At 42.7% G+C, this 26,042-nt stretch overlaps 1 protein-coding gene across 3 annotated transcripts in view; it reads left to right on the forward strand.

Annotated features, from left to right (window-relative positions):
- Positions 1–18,800, forward strand: part of AKT1 (AKT serine/threonine kinase 1) — a 102,674-nt gene extending 83,874 nt beyond the window's left edge. For 2 of the 3 annotated variants that reach the window (XM_083166708.1, XM_083166707.1), the window contains 4 exons: positions 3,288–3,502; positions 4,579–4,666; positions 6,720–6,822; positions 14,854–18,799. In XM_083166708.1, the coding sequence (XP_083022834.1) occupies positions 3,288–3,502; positions 4,579–4,666; positions 6,720–6,822; positions 14,854–14,933 (486 nt within the window). In that variant the 3' untranslated portion in view covers positions 14,934–18,799. Of the gene's footprint in view, positions 1–3,287; positions 3,503–4,578; positions 4,667–6,719; positions 6,823–14,853 lie in introns of all 3 variants that reach the window. The other variant, XM_083166709.1, reaches the window with a different exon arrangement.
- The last annotated feature ends 7,242 nt before the right edge of the window (positions 18,801–26,042 follow it).

Here is a 26,042-nt window from a genome sequence, read left to right on the forward strand (position 1 = left end):
CTGCTTTGTATCAGTAAGAAGAAACCAGAAGTATAAACCAACATGGTGATCTAGTGTCTCTCGGAGCGGATGAACTCCTGAGCTTTCTGGTAAAGGATGAGACTGGCTCCTGGCAGACCGGCAGCTGTGCTAGCCTTGTACATATATGGGGCAGCTGCAAAGCCAGCTGTCGTTTGCTGTGAATCATACGGCAATAGCTGCTGGAAATAGACCTTAGTGGAGTAATCTAATACCTGCCAGCATTTGCATCTTTACAGCGGGGCTTCAGATCACTCCCCCCCCACCCCACAAGCCGGCAAGCCACCAACAGGTCCATTTAAGATCATTTGCCCTCTAAACTGAAACAGCAGAAATAAAAGGGGTAGAATTCAAATTGTGGAATAAGACGTATTTCTTCCTTTCCATCAATCACTTTCCTAATTTACCCATCTTTATTTATTTCCTTTTTTTTCTTGCTCTTGTTTAACTGTATCGAGGGATCCATTGCGGAAATAGATGGATGAGTGGGAACGGCAATCGCAAACCGAACTGGTAATCATTAGCAGCGCTGAGTACAGTAATGTGAATTTAGGAGCCATTAACAATCTTGTAATAGAATTAATGGGCCATAATGCCTTTTAAGCGCTTATCAGTAGGGACTGGCGGTGCACTATGAGCCATATGTATTCTATAACGTCTGCAGAGAAAACGCCGGTGACGCGACGGGATTGGAGTTCCGCAGAAAGGAATTGTTTATTGCAACAATGACTAAAGATTAGGTTGCGTTCTAGAAAAGTGTCTCCTGTATGTGGGTCAGAGGGGTGACTGCTGGATGTCAACTGGAAATGCGGTTTTCAAATCTTTTGTCCTGAATGTCGACATGGGCACTGTCTTAGTGTACCCCGTCCGCTTTCCGTCGACCACCTTCAGTGGTCGACTCAATTAAGTCCCGGTCAGAGACAGGTTTACAGAAACTCACACCAGTTCCCAGCTGTTAAGGAGGGACTGGGACTGAGGGGCAGATGTATGAAGCAGTGATAAGGGAGGAGATGTGACCATGGCAACCAATCAGCACTTACGTTATACCTGTAATTTGCATAATATTATTCTTCCTACATCTACCCCACAGACAGTCTCTTCGCTTTCTCAGTGCCCTGTGTCTCTTTTATCTCCAACTGTTTTGTTCAAATAAATGGCTATATCTCTGATTTGATTGGTTGTTCTAGTTTATTGAATCAGCTTGGGTCACTGGTGGACAGCTGTGGGCTGCAGGAGGACACTCTGGGTGTTGTAGTATTCAATCTGCGGTGGACGTGGTCGGTTTTGTTGCAATGGACAGTGGACATTGGGCTTGATTCGTATACTCACAGACGATCAAACCGGTCTGCACCGCCTGTAACTTGGCAGTTAGGAGCTGATTACCTGGTACTTTATCTCTCTCCCAAGGCTTAGTACATCTCCGCTATATGCGATCATCATTATTAACTAGGAATATGGTGTCCTATTGTGCCAATATCCCCTTTCCCAACATTTCTATAAGTAAAAACAAATAAAAAAATTATATAAAAAAAACTAAAATTTTTATTTGTGTTGAAATTTACAAACATCTGCTACCATGTGGCTGCATAAAGGCACGGACAACGTTTAAGTGACTCTACTACCATAATACTGCAAGAGGTCAGTGTTTTATATAGATGTCAGATTAATGAAGACACCCAGCCCAGGCTGCTGTCGTCACCTGGCAGCAGCAGTGTTCCTGCACTGTACTATATTGAGCACACTGACATGTTAGATGTTTTCTGTGTCAGTTGTAAGCAGGAGACTTTCATCATTGCTTAGGGGAAGGTGTAGGGAAACGCAGTGGGGGTTTCTGGTTGCAAAGAAACCCCCCTCCTCTTGGCAAGTGCCTTTAAATTATAATACCCATAGCACTGGTATATAATATGATTAATACAGCTGCCACCACACCATGCAGTGTAAGGGACAGAGCGGAGCTGCTGCACATGCCCAGTGTACCAGCTTCTTCTACCACATTTACTGTATGTGTGGATCTGAGCCCTCAGACATCGCAATGGACCAGAGAGCAGCTGCCAGGAGGAAGAGACAGGAACCTTACCATGAAGTGGGAGATTGTGAACTTAGAAAGTGCAGCACTGGTTCTGTTATGTTTGTGTATTTATTATTATATGTTTAACCTTTTCTTGACCACTTATCTTATATAAATGTTTTGAACAGCCTATACTATACTATAAATATTAATACTGTATTCCATACAGTATCCAGATTTGGAAACCCCCCTCCCTCTAAGAATCCTGTGTTTGCCACTGTAGGGGGGGGGGGTGGCTTGGTCATATGCTAGTACTCCCCAGGGTCCTTCTGTTTATCCATACCTTCAGCCCAGCGGTTTGACTGTACATACTGTAATGGCCGCAATCAGTCCTGTATAACAGACTGTACCAGTGCACGAAATGTAAATCGGAGATATTTCTAATATACGCTGGTGATATGCTGTAACTGCGATGACACTTCTTGATTTGGGTCCTTTTTGTTGCTACAGAAAGTGATAATTTGGGCCATATGCACCAAGCTTCAAAAAGTAAGAATGATAACGCATTTGCCAATCAGCTCCTAACTGTCAATTTTCAAACCAATCCCGTAAGGAGCTGATTGGCTAGTTGTTGATAACTCTCTGCTTTATCGCTTTTGAAGCTTAGTACATCTGGAGCAGAATCTTTTCCAGCTACTGATACAACTGGGTAAAAAGTTAAATGCAGAATCTGATTGTTTTTAGTAAATTCACCCCTTAATTTCTTTAATGTGTCCTCGAAAATGAAAGCCTTAATTATTATTACCAGTTATTTATATGGCGCACACATATTCCGCAGCGCTTTACAGAGAATAGTTGAACATTCACATCAGTCCCTGCCCCAGTGGAGCTTACAATCTATATTCCCTACTATATATACACACGCACACACATTCTAGTGTTAATTTAGTTGGACGCCAATTAGCCTACCAGTAAGTTTTTGGATTGTGGGAGGAAACTAGAGTACCCGGAGGAAACCCACGCAAGCACGGGGAGAATATACAAACTCCGCACAGTTTGGGCCATGGTGGGTATTGAACCCATGACCTCAGCGCTGATAGGCAGTTATGTAACTATTACACCGTCCGTGCCGCCCACAATAATCGGATTGGTTGCAACATCACCCTTTTTTTTCACTTTCAAACGCTTTAGTAAATGTACCCCTTAGTGAGAGGATATTGCAACATTTGTGTGTTTTAATGTTGTGTGCCTCTCTCCATAGGTTCTAGAAGATAATGACTATGGCCGAGCAGTGGACTGGTGGGGCCTAGGTGTAGTCATGTACGAAATGATGTGCGGCCGGCTCCCCTTCTACAACCAGGACCACGAGAAACTCTTTGAACTTATTCTAATGGAGGAAATTAGATTCCCTCGCACTTTATTACCTGAAGCAAAATCTCTGCTCTCAGGTTTGTTAAAGAAAGACCCAAAACAAAGGTGAGAAACTGAAGACCAGTTCTTTGAAGATGTTTTATCTGTTCTTGTTTTGTTCCTTTCTCTAATTGACTAAAACTTATACCAACACACTGTTATGGGTTGTTATTTTAGTTGTTTAGTGCTGAACTTCCTTAACAGACTAAAGTAGGTATTTAATCTTGGCCGCTATTTCCGACAGCATTGAAGGCGGATTCCGACAACACAGATCCGACTTTAAAACCGTCTGTTTTTTCAAAAACAGTCGTGGATTGATTAATTCACGGCCGTTTCTTGACAATCTTCGGCCATTTTCGCTGACACACGTACTTTTTCGACACTCTGACGTTGGAACATTGAATTGCACCTGTCGAGTATCTGTCAATGTTCTGACAGTCGAAATCGCTGATTGAATACCGCCCAAATCCAGTAACTGTTAAAGCATAACTCATGTTCTAGAGAAGCTCCATCCGAAATATAGTATTTTTTTTTAGCCGAGCACGAAGAAAAATCTCTTCGAACCAAAACTCATGATTTAAATAAATACCCTTCTAATACGACCGCTATCCCTTTTATTTGCACTATGCATGCACCAGCCAGGCCTGGCATTGAGCAGCGTACAGATGGTACCCTGTTCCTTCATGACTGGCAACAGGCACTTGCTGTACAATTCCTGGCACTTCCACTCTGGATGAAGTAAGGAAGGGGGTAGGGTCGGATCTTTATGGTGCATTGGTTCACCGGGCAGCTAGAGTTAAATAAAATGTTCAGAGGTTATTTTATTAAACTTGTGGCAACTATGAGGTTCGGTGTGTTGTATCGATGGTCTTAATATCAAAATGCACTGATGAAATTTTGACATGTTTTCAGTGGCAACAAAAATGTTCGGGTGGTCCAGTGGTGACCTACCTGGTTCAGTAAGTCCTGTGGCTTGAACGGTGTCAAGTTATGCTTAGAATGCAACTTTCAGTCATTTTGCAAACACATAAAAGGCCTGACATTTAATAAAGTAAAAAAAAAAAAGCTGCAGATGCTGTAAATGAAATTTCCGTTTGCTGCAAAGCTCCGCTGAGCAACTGATGATCTCGTCTCCCCTACAGGTTAGGCGGTGGACCAGACGATGCAAAAGAAATCATGCAACACAAATTCTTTTCTGGAATAGAATGGCAAGATGTATATGAGAAAAAGGTAATGTCTGAACCCGCAGCTAGGTGTAGATGGTCCGTGGATGATCCTATTCCTGCATTCGATTTCGCACGTAGATTTTGTTATGGAAGGAGCAGTATACTGTGTACATCAACCATGCTGCAGTAAACCTCCCCCCATTTGCTCCCCCTCCCCCCCCCCCTGCTCCAGAGTAAAGAAAAGCACAGCTGTTGTACATTTGTGGCAGCTGTGCTGGCACACAATTACTTGGCAAGAGGTGGGGTCTCCTGGCACAATCTGTGAAGACCACTCAGCTTGCGCACACTGGATTCCAGATACCAAGATATGGTGCATAAGGTTTCAGGTTTTATGGTGCAATAGAACCCACAGTTCTGCCAATGAGTGTGGCGAGTCTGGGTGAGGGGTGTTGCTGTCACTACTATAAATAACTAATGTCTAAGTGGCAGTGCTGTTCCCTTCAAATCTGTCGTTCAACCATAACCGTCTGCCTTTTAAACTCCTAAGCACTTTCCATTGATATTTTATTTGCTTAGCAATTAGGCTTTTTCTTACAGCTTAGGGACATTTTTGGCCAGTGTGAAGGAAATCTAGGTTTGATATGTTGAGTCTGATACAGAAGTGGGCGGAGTGTCCGAGAATGCAGAGCGGTTGATGCTTTTGTCCCGATGATTAGCATTTGGAATCGCAGAACAGGCGCAGTAAGAGTGGGTTGCAGTAGGTGTCCCTGGGAGAGAACGATGGTTAGTTACAGATGTGTCCACAAGCGTCTAGCCTACTTTCACGTTAAACCGCTCTTCTAGTTGCACCTTACCTTGGCATGTGTTATTGGCAAAATAGAGTAAAGGTGGCCATACACACGCAGATTCATATGCAGATCTGTCTGGTTGGAACAAAAACCTGGTTATGGATGAGAGCAAATGACAGTTGACCATTTGCTTGGAAATGCTGGAAAACTGACAAACGGTCACTCATCCATAGACATGTTTTTGTTCCAACCAGCCAGATCTGAAGATAAATCTTACTAGTGTATGGGCACCTTAAGACACACAAGCAGCTTCTGCTGATTAATGATATGCGGCATGAATATATGCAGTGTGTGTGACTGCAGCTGTATATGAAATGCTACGTTAGTGTTTTTTTCAGGAAAACACTATAACGGCCCATTTCTTATACCGAAACGGCCGAGCCACACGCTGAATATGCAAATAAGATGCATTGTGACAGAAGAAGTCGTTAAAAAGAGATGGCTGTCACTGGAGAGTCACATGGAGCTCAGTCGTTGTGTATAAAGTGACTTGTATCACATAGGGGATAGGGGATAGATGTATGTGGACCGGTGGCCAGAAAACTGACACTGGCATCCCAAATTAGGGAATCCCGACACGGGTCAGGTAAGTTTGCTTTACTGTTCCCTGCCCCGCAGACTAGCCCTAAACCCCACACCCCGCCACCTAAACTCTAACCCGCCCATCTTGCAGCCTGACTCTACACCATTCTTCTAGGTACCTGACCCTAAACCCCCTCCCCGCAGCCTAACTCCTCCCACCACAGCCAAACCCTAAGTCCCCTCACTAGTGCCTAAACCTATCCCCACCCCCCCTTCCCCGGCCCCACGCTAGCCAGCAAAGGTTACTTACTGATCGGGATGCCGGCTGACAGTATTCTGACATTGGCATCCTGATCCTTTAGAAGATCCGGTGCCGGTGTTTAGACAACAGTCGCGATGCCAGTGTCAGTATAGTGAATGCCGACATTCTGACTGCTGTCACACAAGGGGCACCCCCTCTTTGAAGGACGGCAGTGTGTCCTTCCCCTACAGGTGGACAATGGACATTTCCTGCAGGAGAGAGTAAAGGATGATGAGACCTGCACAGTGCGGGTTATGCAGTTTGGAGGCGGTTGTAAGTCCCCTCCTCTTTTATTGAAATACGATCTATTTGACTGGTGGTCTTTGAAGTCTGTCAGTTGGTATCCGTGTCTTTATTTCTTAGCTAGCGTAAAGTATATGTAGAATATCGAATCACAATAAAATAATGGGCACCGTAACTGTTTGTGTCTTTTGTGTGTGTTACAGCTTGTGCCACCTTTTAAGCCACAAGTCACATCAGAGACAGATACAAGATATTTTGATGAGGAATTCACTGCGCAGATGATCACCATAACACCGCCTGACCAAGGTACATTGCGGCACATAAATGAAAAAAAAAAAAAGACGTTTCTACAAAGGCGTGTACAATGCATAGAATTGGTCTTATGTGTGAACGGACTATTAACATCATTGTAAGATGTATAATTAGATGGGTATTTTTTTCTACCTTACCAAGTATTAGCATAATAAGAATATATTCGGGGTACGGTGAGGCCCTAATGACCTCTTCTAAATTGTGAATGTATTTTCTGGTGCAATGAATGGAACTTGACCCTTCAATCATGTCCTATAACTGGACAGATGGTGCTGCACTCCTCCTCTTGTTCTTATAGCTGCAGTAATGAGTTTGGTGCCTCCACATGTGTCCAGATGCTTCCTACCGACTTGTCATCATACAGTGCAGCTTCACAGGTAGCAACAGACAGGATACCACCCTTAATATTGAATAGTGCAGTTTTATAGTCTAAAAACTGGACCAGTGGTTCCCTAAAACTGTCAGACTCGCTCTTTGGTACGAGTGGTGTAATGGTTAGCATTACTGCCTCATGGGTTCCATTCCCACCATGGCCTTAACTATGCAGAGCTTGTATTTGCTCCCCGTGCTTGTGTGTTTCGTCCCGGTACTCTGGTCTCCACCCACATTCCAAAAATATACTGATAGGTTAATTCCCCCCCCCTTTCAGCCTATCTGTATGGAGTTTGCACTTGCTCCTCATGCTTGTGTGTTTCCTCTGGGTACTCCGGTTTCCACCCACATTCCAAAAATATACTGGTAGGTTAATTCCCCCCCCCCCTTTTAGCCTATCTGTATGGAGTTTGCACTTGCTCCTCATGCTTGTGTGTTTCCTCTGGGTACTCCGGTTTCCAGCCACATTCCAAAAATATACTGGTAGGTTATTTCCCCCCCCCCCCCCATTTTCAGCCTATCTGTATAGAGTTTGCACTTGCTCCTCATGCTTGTGTGTTTCGCCTAGCTAATGTGTCTATGTATATAGGGCAGACTAGATGGCCGAGTGGTTCTTGTATGCAGTCGATTTCTACGGGGAAAGCTCTGTTGTTGTTGTTTTTTTAATCCTGGACTAGTCCAACTTGTCCGAGGCACAGGTCGGACCTGGTTTCCCTTGAACTTCCCCAGCAGCTCCCCGGGAGTCCTTCATCCGACTTGGAATTTTTTTTACATGGGAGCGCATCAAGTGCCAAGTTTGATGAATAACTGCCGGGGGGGATTTCAAAGGAAATCGGATGTGATACATTATGGGCGCTATTAAGCACCCGCGATGTGCATCTGACGGCTGCACATACGATTTATGTTATCTGCAGTACATCTGACCTCCGACTCTGACCCGATTCCCATGGGACATTGCATCGGGTCGATTCGGGGGTCAGATACAAATGCGATTTGGCCCGGCCCTTCGAAATTTGTTGAGAACAGGCCAATTCGCACCAGTATATAGGCCCTTTTTAGATTGACATCTGAAACCGGCCAACAGTCCAAAGTTTTTTTTCACATTCTTTTGTCCTGAATGTCGACATGGCCACTGTCAAAGTGTACCACTCGCTGCTCTCGCCATGCTTTGGGCGCGGAGACTCACTACGCTCGGCACACTATTTTATTCTCCCACCATGCCGTAGTGGCACACTAAATAAGTTTTTAAATTGCCAAGACACACCATGAGATCCCCACAAGGCAAAACACATTGGCCCACACAGGAAATAAAAATAATCTATTGCCCCTTGGCCCCCCCCCGTATATAAAAAACAATCACACTGGTTCCCACAGGTAACAAAAATAAAATACATTGGCCCTTTACATGAAAAGAAGAGACCAGTATATAACCGTTGAACTGGTGGTGGCTGTAAACTGGTTTTGGCATCTTTAGATATGGGGGCGCACTTGAGAATAGCTTAAGGCACACTAGTGTTGCTCCATGTGATATTTCAGATTGTGACCCCTCCACGGAGGAGAGAAATTCTGTTTCGGTTCCATTTTGTTGCTATTTAGTATGCGTCTGGAATGTAGCGTTTAGTAACCTTTTATGACCTGCTGGTGGAGAGGAGGCCGATAGAGGACGTTTACTGAAAGACCAAGCCACTTCAAATATAGCAACAGTGACACCAGCAGGCTTTAAGCATGCAATTCTCAATATGGAGAGATGCTATTATATGTGGAACATCACAACGGAATACAGAAATGCTATATTTTCATGGTCATTTCCCTGTAACAACATCTCTTCTCGTGCTATAGATAAACTTGCTTTGTCAGTGTGTTGTTGGTGTATAATTGCCGACATTTATGTGTTCACATTAAAGCAATAGTATCCTCGTGAAGCAGTTCAACTTGTATAAAATAGCTTTTGCAATTACTTTTTAGTATAGAAAATATGCCGGTTTTGCTATCAGTCCCTGTTTTTTTTTATGCAGCAGTTGGTTAAATTTACCGTAACTGAGCTGCATCTCCCCGTTCTGTTTGGAACACGGAATGTTGGCAGAGGGTTGAACTAAAATTCAGCAGATTTGTAGAATTGATTCCTAGCAGATAAGCGAGCAGTATCCAGTGTAAGTGCAGCAAAGAAACGATGCGCAATTCTCTCTCACTGCAGTGGTACAAATGCCTGATTCAGACTCTCTCGCTTTCGCTGCTTAGCGAGTAGATAAGTCTGATCTGACTGTTGTGCTGGAGATGGCTGAAAAGCAGCAGTCCGGTGCCTGTGCTCATTGCAGAACTGCACGGATGGGTGTATTGCCCAATGTTCTAAGTTCTAAGTTGTAACTTTACTATAATCCTGATCTGTGGCGTTCCCTTCGTTTTATTAAGTTGCCTGCTCTCCCCTCTTGCTGTCATTGCCCCTGATTCTGGTTCACTCGCAAAGGCAAATTCCTTCTCAAATGGACAAAATCATGTGCGCTGCAGGTGGGGCAGATGTAACAGGTGCAGATAGAATTAGATTTGGGTGAGTCATTTTGTTTCTGTGCAGGGTAAATACTGGCTGCTTTATTTCTACACTGTAATATAGATCTCATTTTGAAGTAAAACCCCACCCAAATCTAACTCTCTCTGCACATGTTACATCTGCCCCACCAGCAGTGCACATGGTTTTGTCTATTTGAGAAGTAATTTGGCTTTGTGAGTGAACCAGAATAAGGGCCATTGTCCAGCCATTGATCTGCAGTTGCTTTGCCTTGCACTTAGTATTAATACACAGTCACCAGAGTATCCACTGCTGCTATTGCAGCTGACGACGTCACCTTGTAGCGTATACTATGAGCTCAGCTGTCATGGTCACTAAAACAGCTGCCGAACGTGCGGCAATAATCATTTCCAAGTCACCGAGGTCTGTTCTTGCAGCTGTAATGGCCACAGTTGCAGGTGTCCAGAGTAATTCAGTATTCTTGTACGTGACTCAGACCACACAGGGCTCTAAGCTGCTTAACCCTTTGGGTGCCAACGACGCTGTGCTATCCGCTAAAAATGCCAGCGCCACTCACATTTGTTATATAAATTCAAGTTAAAAAATAGCGAACTAAAAATAGATTTAATTTCCTATATAAGGTATACATTACATGTGATTATGATGAATGCAAATGTTTGTTTGGCAATTTTTATACCTATTTCGACAAATTCACTTGGCACTCCCTTAATAAACGCACAAACCATACCTTTTCTGAAAGCATTTATTACTAGTATGCTTAAAGCCCCGTACACACTGGTCGACTTTCAGCTGAAAACCGCCCAGTGTGTACGGGGCAGTGGGGAGCACTGATCCCAGCAGATGAGCGGCGCAGTGGACGGCGTTCCATAGTGTCCCGAAAATCGATGAAATGGGCGAAAAACCGCACAGTGTGTAGGCGCTGAGCGTTTTTCTGCCCACCGATTTCCCTCATAATCGTTATCCATACACGTGTGTATGGACCTTAAGAGTTCCTTTGGGGGACTTTCCATTTCCTATTTTTGGATATGTAGTTTTGAAGAAGTACATTCTTACAAATGAAAAGTTAATCGTACAATTCTCGAAAGTTGTAGATCTATCCCTATCCTAAATTTCATGCACTCTTTTGTCCTTTTATGGAAGATTGAAGGTTTTGAAGGCTGTCACACGATGCAGATCAAGTCAACAGCTGCCTCCCTTTTCCATTGCATGGGCATTAATCCATGTGCTCGAGACAAGTAGAAGTCATTGGTTATGGTGCTGAAGGCCGCTGGAGCTTTGATCTTTGCTCCGTTACAGTATAAGAGCAGCTCCGGCTACCGACAGTGGTTGCAGAAGCGGAATTGTGCACAGCAGTTGGTCCCGTTTTTTATGTATCAGTCTATGTAGGTGGCAAGAGCCTTATTGAAATCTTGCCTCCCCACTCATGTCTGCTGCTTCTAACAACCTTCAGGCATTCAGGATATTCAGCCCCCGATCAAAAGTCATTAAGACGAAATGCCAGATAAAACACTTCCAAGAAGTGGCATAATGTTTCACAGGATAAACCCACTTGTTAGATGTTGCCTATAGCTACCACCCACTCTGAAGAAGAGAATACAGCCGCCCGGGACACATGTTCAGCAGCCTCCCCCAGTAGTGTAACTGGAGAGCTATTTGTTCTTTAATAGAAAGCAGAAAATCCCTGTGTAGAGTTGTGAAGGAGGTTTTATAAAACAAATCAGAAATGTTTTCCCTTGTGATTGTATACAGGTTCCGAAAGCTTTCGGTGTTCTACTGAAGCCATCTCATGGACCACTCTACCCACAATAGCCCCCTCCCCCCCTTTTTTTCCCCCCGATAATCAAGCACCTTGCTCGATCGTTACAAGTTTCTTCATGTTGTATATTATTTTAGGCGACCTATCACTTTTGTTCTGAATTCCTTATTTTCATCTTTAAAAAATGTATACATTTTAGAAACCAATAACGGTTATCACTACTGAAAATGTATATACATTTAAATGTTGTCATCCTACTAAATTGAAACTGTAAACTTGATTGTGAAAGCCTATCTCGCTCTCCAGCCTTCACTGTGACACCCAATTCACATTTTAAATTGAATGAACGAATCAGGACTCCACCTCCCACAGGGCTCAGCTCACTCCCACCTTCTTCACGCGCCCCCCCATTCTGCCACCTTTTACTTCCTAATTTCTTGAGATAAAGTCATTGACCATTTTGTTACTTGTTCCTATCTTGTATATCTCTTAAACCTTTTTCTATGGTCAGACACTATTCCCTCTGCAATCAGATGTGCACTTGCCTTTCCCATTAGTAAAAAAGCCCACCCTTGACCCTGCCACCTATCGCTATTCTCTCTTTTGCCTTGTGGATTTACTATTTATCTATCTTTCCTCCTACTACAACGTTTGACCCGCTTCAGTCTGGCTTTCTTCTTCTCCACTCTACTGAAACTGCCCTCCCTCAGTTAGAAATGACTTTCTTGCTACCAAATCCAAGGGTCATTTCTCTCTACCAATTCCCCTTAATATTTTGGTAGCTGTTGACACTGACAAATCCCCTCCAACATAACCTTCATTCCCTTGGTCTGTGGGACATTGCTTTCTCATGGCAGTCCTCCTATCCTCTCCAACTTCTGTCTCTTGTCTCATGACTTCACTTTAATTCCCCTCTTCTACTACAAGGTGGAATCTCCTAAACTTGGCTATAAACTTAAGCTATACACACACACTATAATATTCTTTACAATCTGACTGTTGGAATAAAAATCTGTTAATGCCTGGAATCAAAAGATAGTTTGCTCCCAAACATGGAAAATGGTAATTCAGACAAACTGGTTAAAGCTTTTTGCTTTAACCAATTTATTCAAATGTTTTAGTCCATTTTCCAGATCTTGGGAGCAAATGGTTGACTGTAATTTGTTCTTAGACATTACAAGATTCGGTACTCTTTACCTAGAACGGCGCCAGCGATTGAAATCGCGGGCGTCGTGGGTAAAAATCGCGGGCATCGCGGGTAAATCGGGATGGCCGCGATCACCGCGATTTTCCCATAGGGAACAATGTTAAAACGGCTGATTGACCGCGATTTTACTGTTAAATGCCTCAATGGACCCGATTTAGGGCCAAATAGGCCAAATTAACCCTTAAATGTCCCCCCAAATGTTTAACGCCACCCCACGATCCACGCGAACCCGAAGCGTGGCGAGCGCAGCGAGCCCGCGAGGGGCGGCGGTACGCGTCCTCCGACCTTTTCATGCCCTACTATCCACTAGGGCGTGGTGTGAGAATATAATAGTGTGGCGAGCCACCGAGCCCGAAGCGTGGCGAGCGGACGCGGATACCTTCACAGGTAGACGCGTCCCCTCGCGGGCTTCACAGGTGTCCACCTCGCCACGGACACCTGTGAAGCCCGCGAGGGGACGCGTCTACCTGTGAAGGTATCCGCGTCCCCTCGCTGCGCTCGCCACGCTTCGGGCTCGCTGCGCTCGCCACACTATTATATTCTCACACCACGCCCTAGTGGATAGTAGGGCATGAAAAGGTCGGAGGACGCGTACCGCCGCCCCTCGCGGGCTCGCTGCGCTCGCCACGCTTTGGGTTCGCGTGGATCGTGGGGTGGCGTTAAAAATTTGGGGGGACATTTAAGGGTTAATGGGCTCTGTGGCCCATTTAACATTGATTCCTATGGCCAAATCGGGTGGATTGAGGCATTTAACAGTAAAATCGGGTCCATCGCGCCTTTTAACATTGATTCCTATGGGAAATCGGGAGCATCGCGGGTACATTTATGGACGGCCGCGACGCGACCGACACGATTTCAAAGTTTAACATTGGTTTCAATGGGAAATCGCGGGCATCGCGTCGGTCGCGTCGCGGCCATACATAAATGTACCCGCGATGCCCGCGACGGGCGCCCTTCTAGGTAAAGAGTACCCAAGATTCTTGTTCCAACCAGCTAGGTTGGAAAGATAATCTTATAGTGTGTATCCAACTTTAGTCCCCTTCTATTCTCCCATTATGCTTCCTCCATAGGTGACTATCCGTTCTTTTGACCTCCAATATACCGATGATACTTGGATCTATTTTCTCCTGAGGCGTAACTAGATATTCGTAGGCCCCATAGCAAAAGTTGGTAAGGGCCCCTTATTTAGCAATTGATGGTGACAAATGTATGTAAAACACATTACTTAGACAGTAAAGACAGGCCCCCTTTAGCTCTGGGCCCTATAGTAGCTGCACCTCTTGCACCTATGGTAGTTACGCCCTTGGCTAAGCCCTTTCTCCTTACTCATGTCTCCAGCTGTCTACAGTGTCTTATTTTACTTGGAACCTGAAGAAGTAGCAATACTTGGATGAACTAGGTTAAAGGGCCCCCCGGGGAAATGCTGTGATAGGGGCCCATACTTGGCGGTGTGGCCTGCCTACTTAGTGGGTGTGGATAGCCTACATAGATACTTGGTTTACCACTAAAGAGTGGATGGTCTGAGATATATATATATATATATATATATATATATATATATATATATATATATATATATATATATATATATATATATATATATATATATATATAATATAGCAAAGCACTGTAGAAAATACATCATAGAGCAGCACCTGAACTCTAGAGGGGGTGGGTCATTTGTCAGTGCTGATCACCAGGGGTTTTCCCTATATTCTGGTAAAATACACCACCATATGCAGTTTTAAAGAAAAACATAAATGGGGGTTCAATTCAATCCCTGGCGATATTTTCGATGGTCTGTTAATATGTTTTCGCTTAGAATAAATCAAATTCGATCTATTCAATGTTTTTCTGATTTTCGTAAACATTTCAAAAGTCAGAAGACGTGGATTGGCGCATGCATGTCTTTTTAGGCGGAGACCAGCGCTAATCTGCCGTTTCCTCCAATGCAATTTCGGCTTTTCAAATAGCCGAATCTGCAGCGGGAGTCCCGGCTCGAAACGACCTGGACGATATTTCCGACTATCGTAAAAGGCACTATTTTGAAAGAAGAAAAAATATTGGAGCTAACTCAGAAAATCAATTATTTTCTTTGTAAAAAATTTTTTATTGGACTTTATATTATATTGTTTACAGTCACATTTTTATTTTCTTTTTTTGCAGATGAAAATCTGGAATTTGTTGACAATGAAAGAAGACCGCACTTCCCCCAGTTTTCTTACTCTGCGAGTGGAAATGCTTAAGACGTCTCAAATTTTTCTTTTTCTTTTTTTTTTCATTGCAACACACAGACTTCATATTTTGAGCACTGAGTACATCAGACTTTGTACAGGACTTTCTATAGCCTATGAATTACAAACTGTTTGTATGACCACAAAGGAGTTGACGAATGTCTGAGGGGAAGAAAAAAGTCTGTATGTAAAACCAGTTCATTTCATATTTGCAAAGAAAAAAAGCAAAACAAAAAACAAAAAAAACAATCCATCAATTAAATTGTTTTTATGTATGTATTTTTTTATATATATAAATATATATATACATACATCCATATACATTATGTTGGACAATGACACAGCCGATGTTTTGAGAATGTGCTCACAAGCTGTCACCGGAACAAAAGAAGAATAAGCATTCGATGAACAAGGAATCAAAAATAAAACAAAATAAAGTTACTCTTCTCGCTTCCCTGGTCGCCCTGTACCATCAACAAGTTTTTTTATTTTATTTATTTCATAGGTTTGAAATATTCAAAGTGTGGGCAATTGGAAGTAGTTAGAAAATGATAGAAGGTTTAGCAAATAGTGCAATAATACAAAAGTGAACGTGTTTTGATGCTTAATTTTTATATATTTTTTATTTTATTTTATTTTTTAAATTTTTTTTAAGTGACGTGTCATTTAATATGAGAGACCAACAACCGGACCAGCATTATAGCCTCAGTGAGGTCAATCATCAAACAAGAGTTCTTATCTTGCTGTAGAAAGACAATACATATCAGATTAATTGGTTTTAGTAAAGTTCAATATGTGAAAATGTAATCTCTATAGTTTTTATGAATTGTAGCATGCTTGATCATTTGTGTTTGCTTACGAAACTGCTTACAGATCTAGCAAGCATATTTGTGAATGCTACACACTTTAGCCAGTATTTCCAAGCAAAGACAATAAAAGCTATAGTTTTAAGTGTAAAAAACATAAAGAACAAAAAAAAACACAATCTTGTAAAAACCTAAACCACTCACGACGATGACGTAGAGATGTGATACACAAAGTAGTGCTGAAAGGCTCATTTAGAATATTGCAATTTTTTTATTTCTATTTTAGTTTTAAAAAATAATAAAGCTTTTGAGGCAACACTACATCTTACGAAGAAATAGTGGTATGCACTTTTGTCGTACATGGATTATTAGATTGTTAATGACATTTTCTTATTGTAAGTAATCAAATTTTAGACCTGCATCATTTTTTTAAGGCATCCCAAAACATGAGAAAAAAGCGTCCATTAAGAATTATTTGGCTAATTCAAAAAATTTAAAAATAGTGGGAACAAAACCCCCCATCAACTTTAGCGCACTTTTCATTGGGGACCGGGCAGGGGGTAGTTTTTTTTATTTTCTATATATTAATAGGAATTCTCTTCCAAATACAAATATTGGAACTGAGATTACGCAGTAAGCAAAGCACTTATCTTTGTGCCAGTTCCCTAGGGAAGGGAAGTGGTAGTGTCTGAAAGGTTTACATTCGACATTCCAATATAGAGAATCATAGAAGTCTACAAGCGGCTTTCTCTTAAGTCTTATATTTTGGCCACCCATGACTTGCCCTGATAAGCCATCTAAATGTTATAGAGCAGTATCCGATTATCCGCGGTGAATTACCGGGGCTAATGGATTTGCCCCAATAGCTGGCATGCATAGCATGATCCGCAATAAGCGGCCTTCCGCGCCGTGATGACACATGGGGCCAGATTACTTATACATACACTTCGCAACACTTTTTGAACTGTTATTTGGGGTATCTTTATTAGGGCATTAAGTTAAATGTTACCCATGGTAACCAATGGGCAACACCTTCCATCCTTTTTATTTTTTAGAAAATGTAGTACATCCTATCCCTTTGTGTTGAAGTTAACCCCTGGTCACCTTGTTTACTATATTCATAATAGCAGCTCCAGAGATGCATTTTGGCTATGAGAAAAGGGGGGAGGGGGGGGGTACATTTTCTTTATATATGATAGCTAGTTGATTATTAGTTCATGCAATTTTTAATAAAAAATAAAAAAAGTTTCCCTGTTTAATAATAAATGACTGTAAAAGACCAAAAACTAGTACATGGAAACCAATAACTTGTGTATATGGTGCAGTACATTGTACCTATGTCTTCACAAGTGCAGATATTAGGATATTATAAGGCCTCATCCACGCTATACTTTTAAGCACTTTACTTTTTTTTTTTTACAACTTTATTAAACACTCCTCGGGACTAGTTGTCCAGGTCCGTAAATGATTTCTTGGGCTAACACATGCCGACCATTTTGCTAAAGATTCTGCAATTTTGTCCAGAAGCTTTAATACTCCGTTAAGTATAATAAGTACATAGCGCACCATGGTTCTAGGTGTGCTAATGAATGTACCTCTAATGTTCTGCGAGTAAAAAAGTACAGGTTTCAACTTCGCTTTATAGAAGCGTTGTTTTCCAACACACGTGTGAAGGCCATATTTAAACACAACGTCTGTCATTTTTGTTAACAAATTATATAAAAAAAATTTGAAAGTCCTGGAGTTGCAGATGTGCATTATAACAAACATCTATATATATATAAAAGTCTAAATCCTCCTCACCTTTTTGAGGTGAAGTACCACCAGGGACCACTTAAGGCTACTCAACAGACCAAATTGCTGCTTAACAGAAAGAGAAACCAAAATGTTTCAAACTTCCTGCATATGGACAGCGGGAGCGGTGAAGTCAGGTAGGAGCAGATAGGGACTAAGCTGTCATTTTGACGCGCTTTTAACTGTAATAACTTTACTGTAATAACATTTTGTTTGCCTAAATTAGCGTGGAACTGAAAAAGTATAAGCTCGTAATGGCATTTTAGGAATAACCCATCCGCAACTGCTATGATGCATATGGTCTCACAGTGGGGGTATGTGCCAGGTGTTATTTCCGGCAACAATGAAGGCGGATTTGGACAAATCAGATCCGACTTTAAAAGAAGTCGGATCTGTTTTGTCAGAAACGGCTGTGGATTGCCTAATTCATGGACAATCCACACCCATTATCGCCGACACGCCCGCTTTTCAGCTCTCAACAGGCGGATAATTGAATTCCGCCTGTCGAGTTGCAGGCGAGCTGGCCGAAAACCCGGGATTCCGACTGTCGGGACGTTGCGACCGTCAGAATCCAACATTGAGTACCCCCAATTAAATAAACTAGTGTTAAATGATTCCCCTATTTACTAATTATATGCACATCTCCTGGGATACATGTTGGCACATTAATATTTTCACACATGACACTTTAGAGAACATAAAGTGATCTTTGATTCCTGTCTCATTCACTTTGTGTGTGTGTGCATCTTGCTGCCACAGATGCCTGCAGGCGACCACATGTGAGGAACCTTACAGACTGCATACACAAAAAATGGTTTTACCAGAATCTGAAGGTTTATTAAATAATGTAAAGGTGTTATAAGGTGAACATTTTTTTTATTTTATTATTATTCCTATTGTAATGTTCCCCATTTTGTATTGTTACTTTTTATTATTTTTATAGAAAAAAAAGAAGAAAAAAAGAAATTCTTAACTTGTCTTTTGCACATGAATGTAACCTAATTGCTTTCTCGTAGCTTTTTTCTATTTTATTTTTCTTGTTCTTACTGTATGATTATGTAATGCAGTTAGATTTTATTTTTCTTTGCGGAGGGTAACTTTATTTAAAAAAAAAAAGAGGGGGGGGTGGGGGAGAGAGGGTAAGAAGAAAAAAAATCTTAAGAATTCCCAACAAATTTAAATATCAACATTTTGCAAAAACCCTGCCATGACTTTTTATGTTTAAGCAGTAGCATTTTTACTTATGATGCAGTTTTTCCCTCTTAATGCATAAAATAAACAAAAAAAAAAACTGCTTAACCCAAAGTGTCTGGTCTCTAAATTGTTGTTTGGTTTCCAATCTTCCTTGCAGTAATTATACTGTATTCTCTATAACGTGGTTTCCCATATTTCAGTTTTGATGTATTAAGCAGTGGAATAGTGAAGGAGTTGCCACTGGCATCCAATCGGCTTCTGCCTATTATATTTAAAAATTTACTTTTATAAATGCATCCTCAAATCGTTGCTATGGTATAAAAAAAAAAGGCCACCATACACCTGAACGAGATTGTACCCAAGAGTATTCTATCTATCAAGGGGTTGTATGATGTATTGAATGCAGATTGTGCGCACACATTCATGCAATGTGTGATCCTGTGGGTCCAATGGTTGGTCTGCTGATCAGACGTGCCGCACCTCTGATCAGTTGTGATTGGTACCAGATTGGCACATATAATCGGTTGTTCGAAGGGTTTGCCGCACTTCTCTGCATGCTTCAGTCTTCCCCGCACTCCTCCGCCTCGGAGAAGACATAAAAAATTGTTCATATTTGACCTCTAGCGTCTGACAGGGACTTCCGGGCAGAGCTGTGCTCTTTGTCAGACTCTAGAGGTCAAATATGACATCTAGCGTCTGTCTCCTCCGAGACTCCTTGGCAACCAGCATCAACCCCTGGCAGTGGGCATTAAGCCCTGGCAATGGGTATCAACTTTGGCATTGACCATTAACCCATGGCAATGCATGCACAGTCTTATGCCGGCTTCTCCTGTCCCTGGGAGTGTGGCTCTGCGCAGCGTGACGACATCAGAGGTCACACTGCGCAAGCCACACAACCACCTCGACTTAGGCACTGCCCTCCCACCCTGGATGCATGATTCTACCGCCCACCCACCCGGCTCCATCGTCCATCCGCCCAGCTCCATCGACTGGCCGCACCGCACTGCAATGTAAGTTAACATGCAGGGTGGCCAGGGCGGGTTTTTGCATTAGGGATGCCGATCTCGAGATTGGGCATTTTCCAATCCCGAATTCCGGGATTGAAAAAAATGCCCTGGGATTGGCATCCCTAATTGTGAGTATATTGTGTGTCCAAAAACCACCAATTCTGCCGGGGAGTTTCAGGGAAATCTGGACACAATCATGATTGTGAGCAGGTCTTTCTGATGTATGGCCAGCTTAAGCAACTTCTTCACTGGTCCATTTCTCAACCATTTTTCACTGCTTGATAAAACAACCCATAAATCCTTAAAGCCCCTAACTGTCCAGTTAGTTAGCTATCCATGCTTGAGAACCAGTGATTAAATACATATAACCGAGGTACTAATTAAGTCACCTGTGCTCAGGCATGGTTCTGCTAGTAGACAGTTTAGGGTATACAGTTTTGTTTTGCTTTGCTAAATGTTTTATCTAGAGCAGGGATTCCGAACGATGGTCCCCAAGACACACTACGAGGTAAATTTACTAAGATGGGAGTTTCTATTGAAAGCGATGTTGCCCATAGCAACCAATCAGAAGCTATTATTTTCTAGAAGGCGCTAAATAAATAAGTTGTTGGATCTGATTGGTTCGTATGGTTGACATTCCATCTTCAATAGAACTCCCATCTTAGCAAATTTACCCCTAGCAATGAGCACGAATGGCTAAATCAAAATGATCGAGATACTTATTTAGTCCCATGCGCTTAGTCAGTAGGGCTATCCTTAAAACCTGGACTTTTAGTGTACTGTACCTTGAGAACCATGGTTGTGAATTCCTGATCAAGTTCAGGGATGTCAAAACTTGGTCTTTGAAAATCCCTGACAGTTCATGTTTTCAAGAAGCACAGATTTTCCAACTTCGTTATATAAGTCCTGGTTTTAGTAAAAGCCTTGCTTGATTCCCAGGGGCGGATTGGCCATTGACCAAGACTCTGGGTTGGCCGAAGCACTTGTGAGGCTGCCTGTCAGCCAATGACCATTTTTTTCTAAAGATTTGGCCCTGCTCCATTTCTGTCTCCTACACAAACAACTTTTGCTGGTTTACAGAGAATACTCATATAAAGTGGGAGCCCATCTTTATCCAATGTGACATCTGGGAGGGGAGTGGGTGCTATCTGGGGATGTAACAATTTCTGTTGTGTTTCTGGGCTCGACTGCGGGAGGTGCGGTGAGAATTGTGATATTCAGGGGATTATGGTAACGATTTTTTTGTCTGCATGACAGAGGTTTGAGGTCTGTGTTTAGTCATCAGTGGGGGGGGGATGGGGTCTTATGTGAAATTTGGAGATTTTTGGTATTTCACAGCAGCTTAAAGGTCTGGGGGCCACTAGACCTCCACTGGCTTCCAATTAGGTGTAGTCCTTTATTAATCACGCCTATTTTGGTGTTGGTTCCGCCTACATTTCTTTTGATGCTGCCCACCTAAGTCCACTTCTAGAAATTTATTCAGGGCCACTTTTAGTTCCCAATCCGCCCCTGTTGATTCCTAATGGTTAATTCAAATTTTGGTAAAAATACATGGGCCCACCAACTGTGCCCAGGTGGGTCTCGATCCCTAAGGCACCCCCCCCCCCCCCCCCCCACACACACACACACAACCGTCCCTGGGCATCACTCTAAAGAGAGATATAAGTGTTTGAAAGCATTAAAAAAATGCCATTGGGTGCCAACTTCTGAGATGCCAGCATCGCTGCGAACGGCGCTGGCATTTTTAAAGAATATTTTGAGTGTCTCTCACATCTACGTTGGCACTCAAAGGGTTTAGTAAAAAAAAGTTTGCTTGCCAATTTTTCACAACTATTTTGACAAATTCCCTTGGCACTCAAAGGGTTAATATAATTGCTGTGATAGTTTTTAATATTCAGTACAATTGAAGTGTTGTTAAATTAATACACCAGTTAAAAACGATTTGATTGGTGCTGTTGGGGTCTTGAGTTGAATCATAATAAATATATAATCATTAAGTAATCGCCTGACCCTTTCAAAAACTCTCCCGTTTTCGTACTGTTTAAATTAACATTTAAATTAATGAGAATCTTTTTTTTTTTTTTTTTCTTCTAACGGCTGCTGAATTATTTTTTAGCACCTAAATGTAAATCAGTTTTCTAGATTGGAGCGCTCCAATCTGTGATTTTATAGTAATTTAGATCAATTTAAAAAGATTGTACAATTTATCCTTAAGATTCCCATCACAACATTGTTACTTTTAATTGAAGCATATAAATGATCGATTTACAAAGGCTGAGTATAAAACACCAGCGATTAAACACAGGAGTACAGTAAATGAACCAAAAGCACATATCAATTGAAAGGACGTGAATGGTGGCTAGAGGTTTGTACACCTGGTGAATGAAGCAGTAAAAGTCATAGCTGATATAGAGGAAATGACTTCACTATTCAGAAGGAGCATAGAGATACTAAAGGTACACAATCAGATGATTGAGGATCCTGTGTGTCCTCAGCGTGACCCCCCCGGAAGGATAGGCAAACCGCCCGAGTTTAGCGAGGCCCCCCGCATCCCCTCCCTCTACCGGCATTCATGGCTCTTTTGGGAGGGGCTAAAATGATGCAAATCACATCCTTTAGTACTACCCCCTCCACTGAATCACGGCATTTACAGGGCTGGGGGCGGGGCTTAACGGGGCAAGGCTTCTCCCGGAGAGGAGACTCGAAGAGTAGGCAAGAATGCCCTGCAAGCGCCAAACATGCAGCGTGGATGAGGGGCCTAATTCAAACTTGATCGCAGGACAAGTTTGTTCTCAAACTATGTGCACTGCAAATGTAATGTGCGGAGAGAGTTTGATTTGGGTGGGCTGTGGGTTTGAAACTGAAACCTAAATTGCAGTGTAACAATAAAGCAGCCAATATTTACCCTGCACATAAACAAAATATACCCTTTCAGACATATGACCCGGCAATCCAAGGTTAAAAATTTCAACCCAGTAATTTGCTGAATATGGGTATTTCCTCTTTGTGATTTCCTCTGTGTGTCTTTAATCTTGGGTCCTTGACCCTGATAAATTCCAGGGCCGGAGACCCGGGTTGACCCTTTCACACAGAGAATGAATGGCAAATTACCAGGTAGAACTCACCCAAATCTAACTATCTGCACATGTTATATCTGTTACATTTGCCCCAAGTGGTTTTGCACATTTTGAGAACAATAGGATTCAAGGCGCTTAACAGATAGAAGAAATGGGTACTTATGTAATATCTGGGCTCCCATTTTACTTAAGAGACCGCGTCCCCTCGCGGGGCTCGCTGCGCTCACCACGCTTCGGGCACGGTGGCTCACTGCGCTCGCCACACTATATGAAATCAACTTCCATGCGTAGTTGGATAGTAGGGGTATGAAAAAATGGGGTGCATTTAACATGGGAGCCCAGATAATACATAAGTACCAAGAAAGGTAATACAGTACAGGAATAATGAAGTACAGAAAAGCTTTTCACAATACTTAAGAGAATTAAGGAAATGCTTGAGTAAACAGGAATGTCTTGAGTCTCTTCTTGAAGGAGTGTACAGTGGGGGAGAAATTGTGCAGAATGTCGAGTTACGTTGACATGCACAACGCATCTGTGCACCGCGTCCCCTCGCATGCTTTGGGCACGGTGCCTCGCCCAGATTCATATCTTATGCAGTTTAATCATGCAAAACGCATAATACATTGCAGAGGTATAGGACTCGCAGCCACGTTTCTTTAACACTCCTGTCTGAATATTTCAGCGTTACAGTATTAGTAAGTTTGCCTCATGGAAGATGAAAGCGGGAGCTGTGTATGAATGAAGTTAATGTATTTCTGTTGGCTCTGCGGATAATTACCAGCCACTTAAGCAGAAAGCTGTTTTGAGGAGAACTCCCTGGCAGGTAAAACACTGATGGCTCTCGACGAGCCGTTCCCATGTCTATATTTGGAACAATTTAGAATCAGAGTTGGTTGTCTGGTACACTACATGGAAATCTGAAATATTCTAATGAAGTCAACTCCAAAAGGATGCAAATACAATACTGATTGAAGGCCTTGTCAGTGTCACAGCTAACTTTCAGGACTGTGGTGGGGGGAGGGGCGCTGTTTCCCCCGGCAGTGACCGGAGGGGATCAGTGGATGTCACTGTGGCGGAAGTGTGGAGATGTGATGTATCGGTGGTGCATAAACAATGGAAGTAGGGGATACATGGAGGGCACAGCTGAACTGGAGATTGACGAATACTCTGACAGGGGCATGGAGACTATCCCACCCCACTGGTGGTGTTCACTAGGGAGCCCCACAAGGAGCTTTGATGTGCCCAGTGGGCAGGTCGTGGGCCTCTACCAAAGTTCTCCTTATTCAAACTGTGGGTGCGGTGGCACGGACTAAGATGCGTGGGTTTCCTCCGGGTACTGCGGTTTCCTCCCACAATCCAAAAATATACTAGTAAGTCAATTGGCTTCCAATAAAAATGAACCCTAGAATGTCTGTGTGCGTGTATATGTGGTAGGGAATATAGATTGTAAGCTCCACTGGGGCAGGGACTGGTGTGAATGTTCAACTATTCTCTGTACAGCACTGCGGAATATGTGTGCACTATATAAGAAACTGTTAATAAATAATAAAATAAATAAAAGCTGATAATACTATGAGCTGTAGAATCGATGGTACTGTATATGCTGTGTATCGGACTGGCTACCGATGGTCGATCTGAGAACCGATGGTATAAACTGGATATCAGGCTGGTTACCAATGGTCGACCCAGTAGCCAATGGTACAAGCTGAGTGATGGGCTGGTTACCAATGGTCGGCCTGTGAGCCAATGGTACAAGATTGGTATCGGACTGGTTACCAATGGTCAGCCTGGAAGCCAATGGTACAAGCTGAGTGACGGGCTGGTTATCAATGGTCGGCATGTGAGCCAATGGTACAAGGTGGGTATACGAGTAATTATCGATGGTCGGTCTGGGAGCTAATGGTACAAGCTTGGTAATGGACTGGTTACCGATGGTTGGTCTGGGAAACAATGGTACAAGCTGGGTATCGGGCTGGTTACCGATGGTTGGCCTGGGAGCTGATGGTACAAGCTGGGTATCATGCTAATTACCAATGGTTGGCATAGGAGCAGATGGTACAGGCTATCTGGTGCTACAGAATCCTTTGCTGACACTAGATGGAAGCTAATCAAGGAAAACAGCAGAAATCAAACTGGCAGCAGCTGAGTAACCAGGGAGCAGAGTACAGCAGGTGGATCTGGATAGTTGGCATCTGGAGAGAGCCTGGAGCCCTGAATGCAACCTCTGGGAACAACACTCAGGAAGCAGACACTTGTTCAAGGCGCTGACTACTGGTGAGCTCAACAATTTTATCCCCCACAGTGCGTGCTGATTGGTCAGCGCTATGTGCTGAACATTCTGTGTGTAGGATGCTTATAATAAAAGGCACCAGGGACTCTGTTTGCGATTAGTGTAGTGCTAAATTATTGTTATCCTCTTCTCTGGGTGCTTATTCCAATACAAAAGAACGATGAGCACAAGATCAAATTGTGAAGTCATGATATTATTTAGCTATAGGTTTCCTTTCCTTGAAGCCATCAAAAACACTGGTTCCCAAAGTCAGTCCTAAAGGAACCCCAACAGATCACCTTTTCCAGGTCACGCGGCAGGTGCGCAGGTGTAGTCATTACTCACTGACCCATTTTAGCTAATTACTTCACTTGAAAAATGTTCTCTGTCGGGGGTCCTTGGTGACAGCGTATGGGTACCGCCGCACTAGGTTAAGTTGCATTTATAATATCGCAAAACTTGAATTATATTTTCAACTTAAGACGCTGTTTTTTACAAATTGGGTAATATTTTTAAAGCCTATTACGGCCCGAAGAGCTTTAATCACGAATATGGTGATGTCCCGAGGTACAGTTCTATCTACAAAGGTGATCGATTTCCTCTGATTTGTGCATTACATTCGTCTCGTTCCTCTCATCCGCTAATGGCATGTGGAACGCTGAAAAAGTCTCCTTCAGTAGAACAACTTGCTTGAGTTTATAAAAGGGATGTGACAAGATCTTTGCTTCATTTGTAGATGTGAAGGATTCGGGGACATCTGAGGGGATAATTGGAAACCATCCTATTTGGTAGTAAGATAGATAAGTGTGCAATTAGACACTAAACATAAACGCGATTCCTAGCCTCACCCTTCTATGGCAGCCAGTTTTATTGAAGGTGGTAAGACGAGATTTGGTGTTAAGAGCCGTTATGCCAAATGAAAGTGAAATTTGCCAAGCAACCAGATGTTATAAACAGTTAACTTGAAACCCATT

This window comes from Crinia signifera, chromosome 12 (genome assembly GCF_055691185.1).
Source record: "Crinia signifera chromosome 12, ASM5569118v1, whole genome shotgun sequence".
In the NCBI taxonomy this organism is placed as follows: Eukaryota; Metazoa; Chordata; class Amphibia; order Anura; family Myobatrachidae; genus Crinia; species Crinia signifera.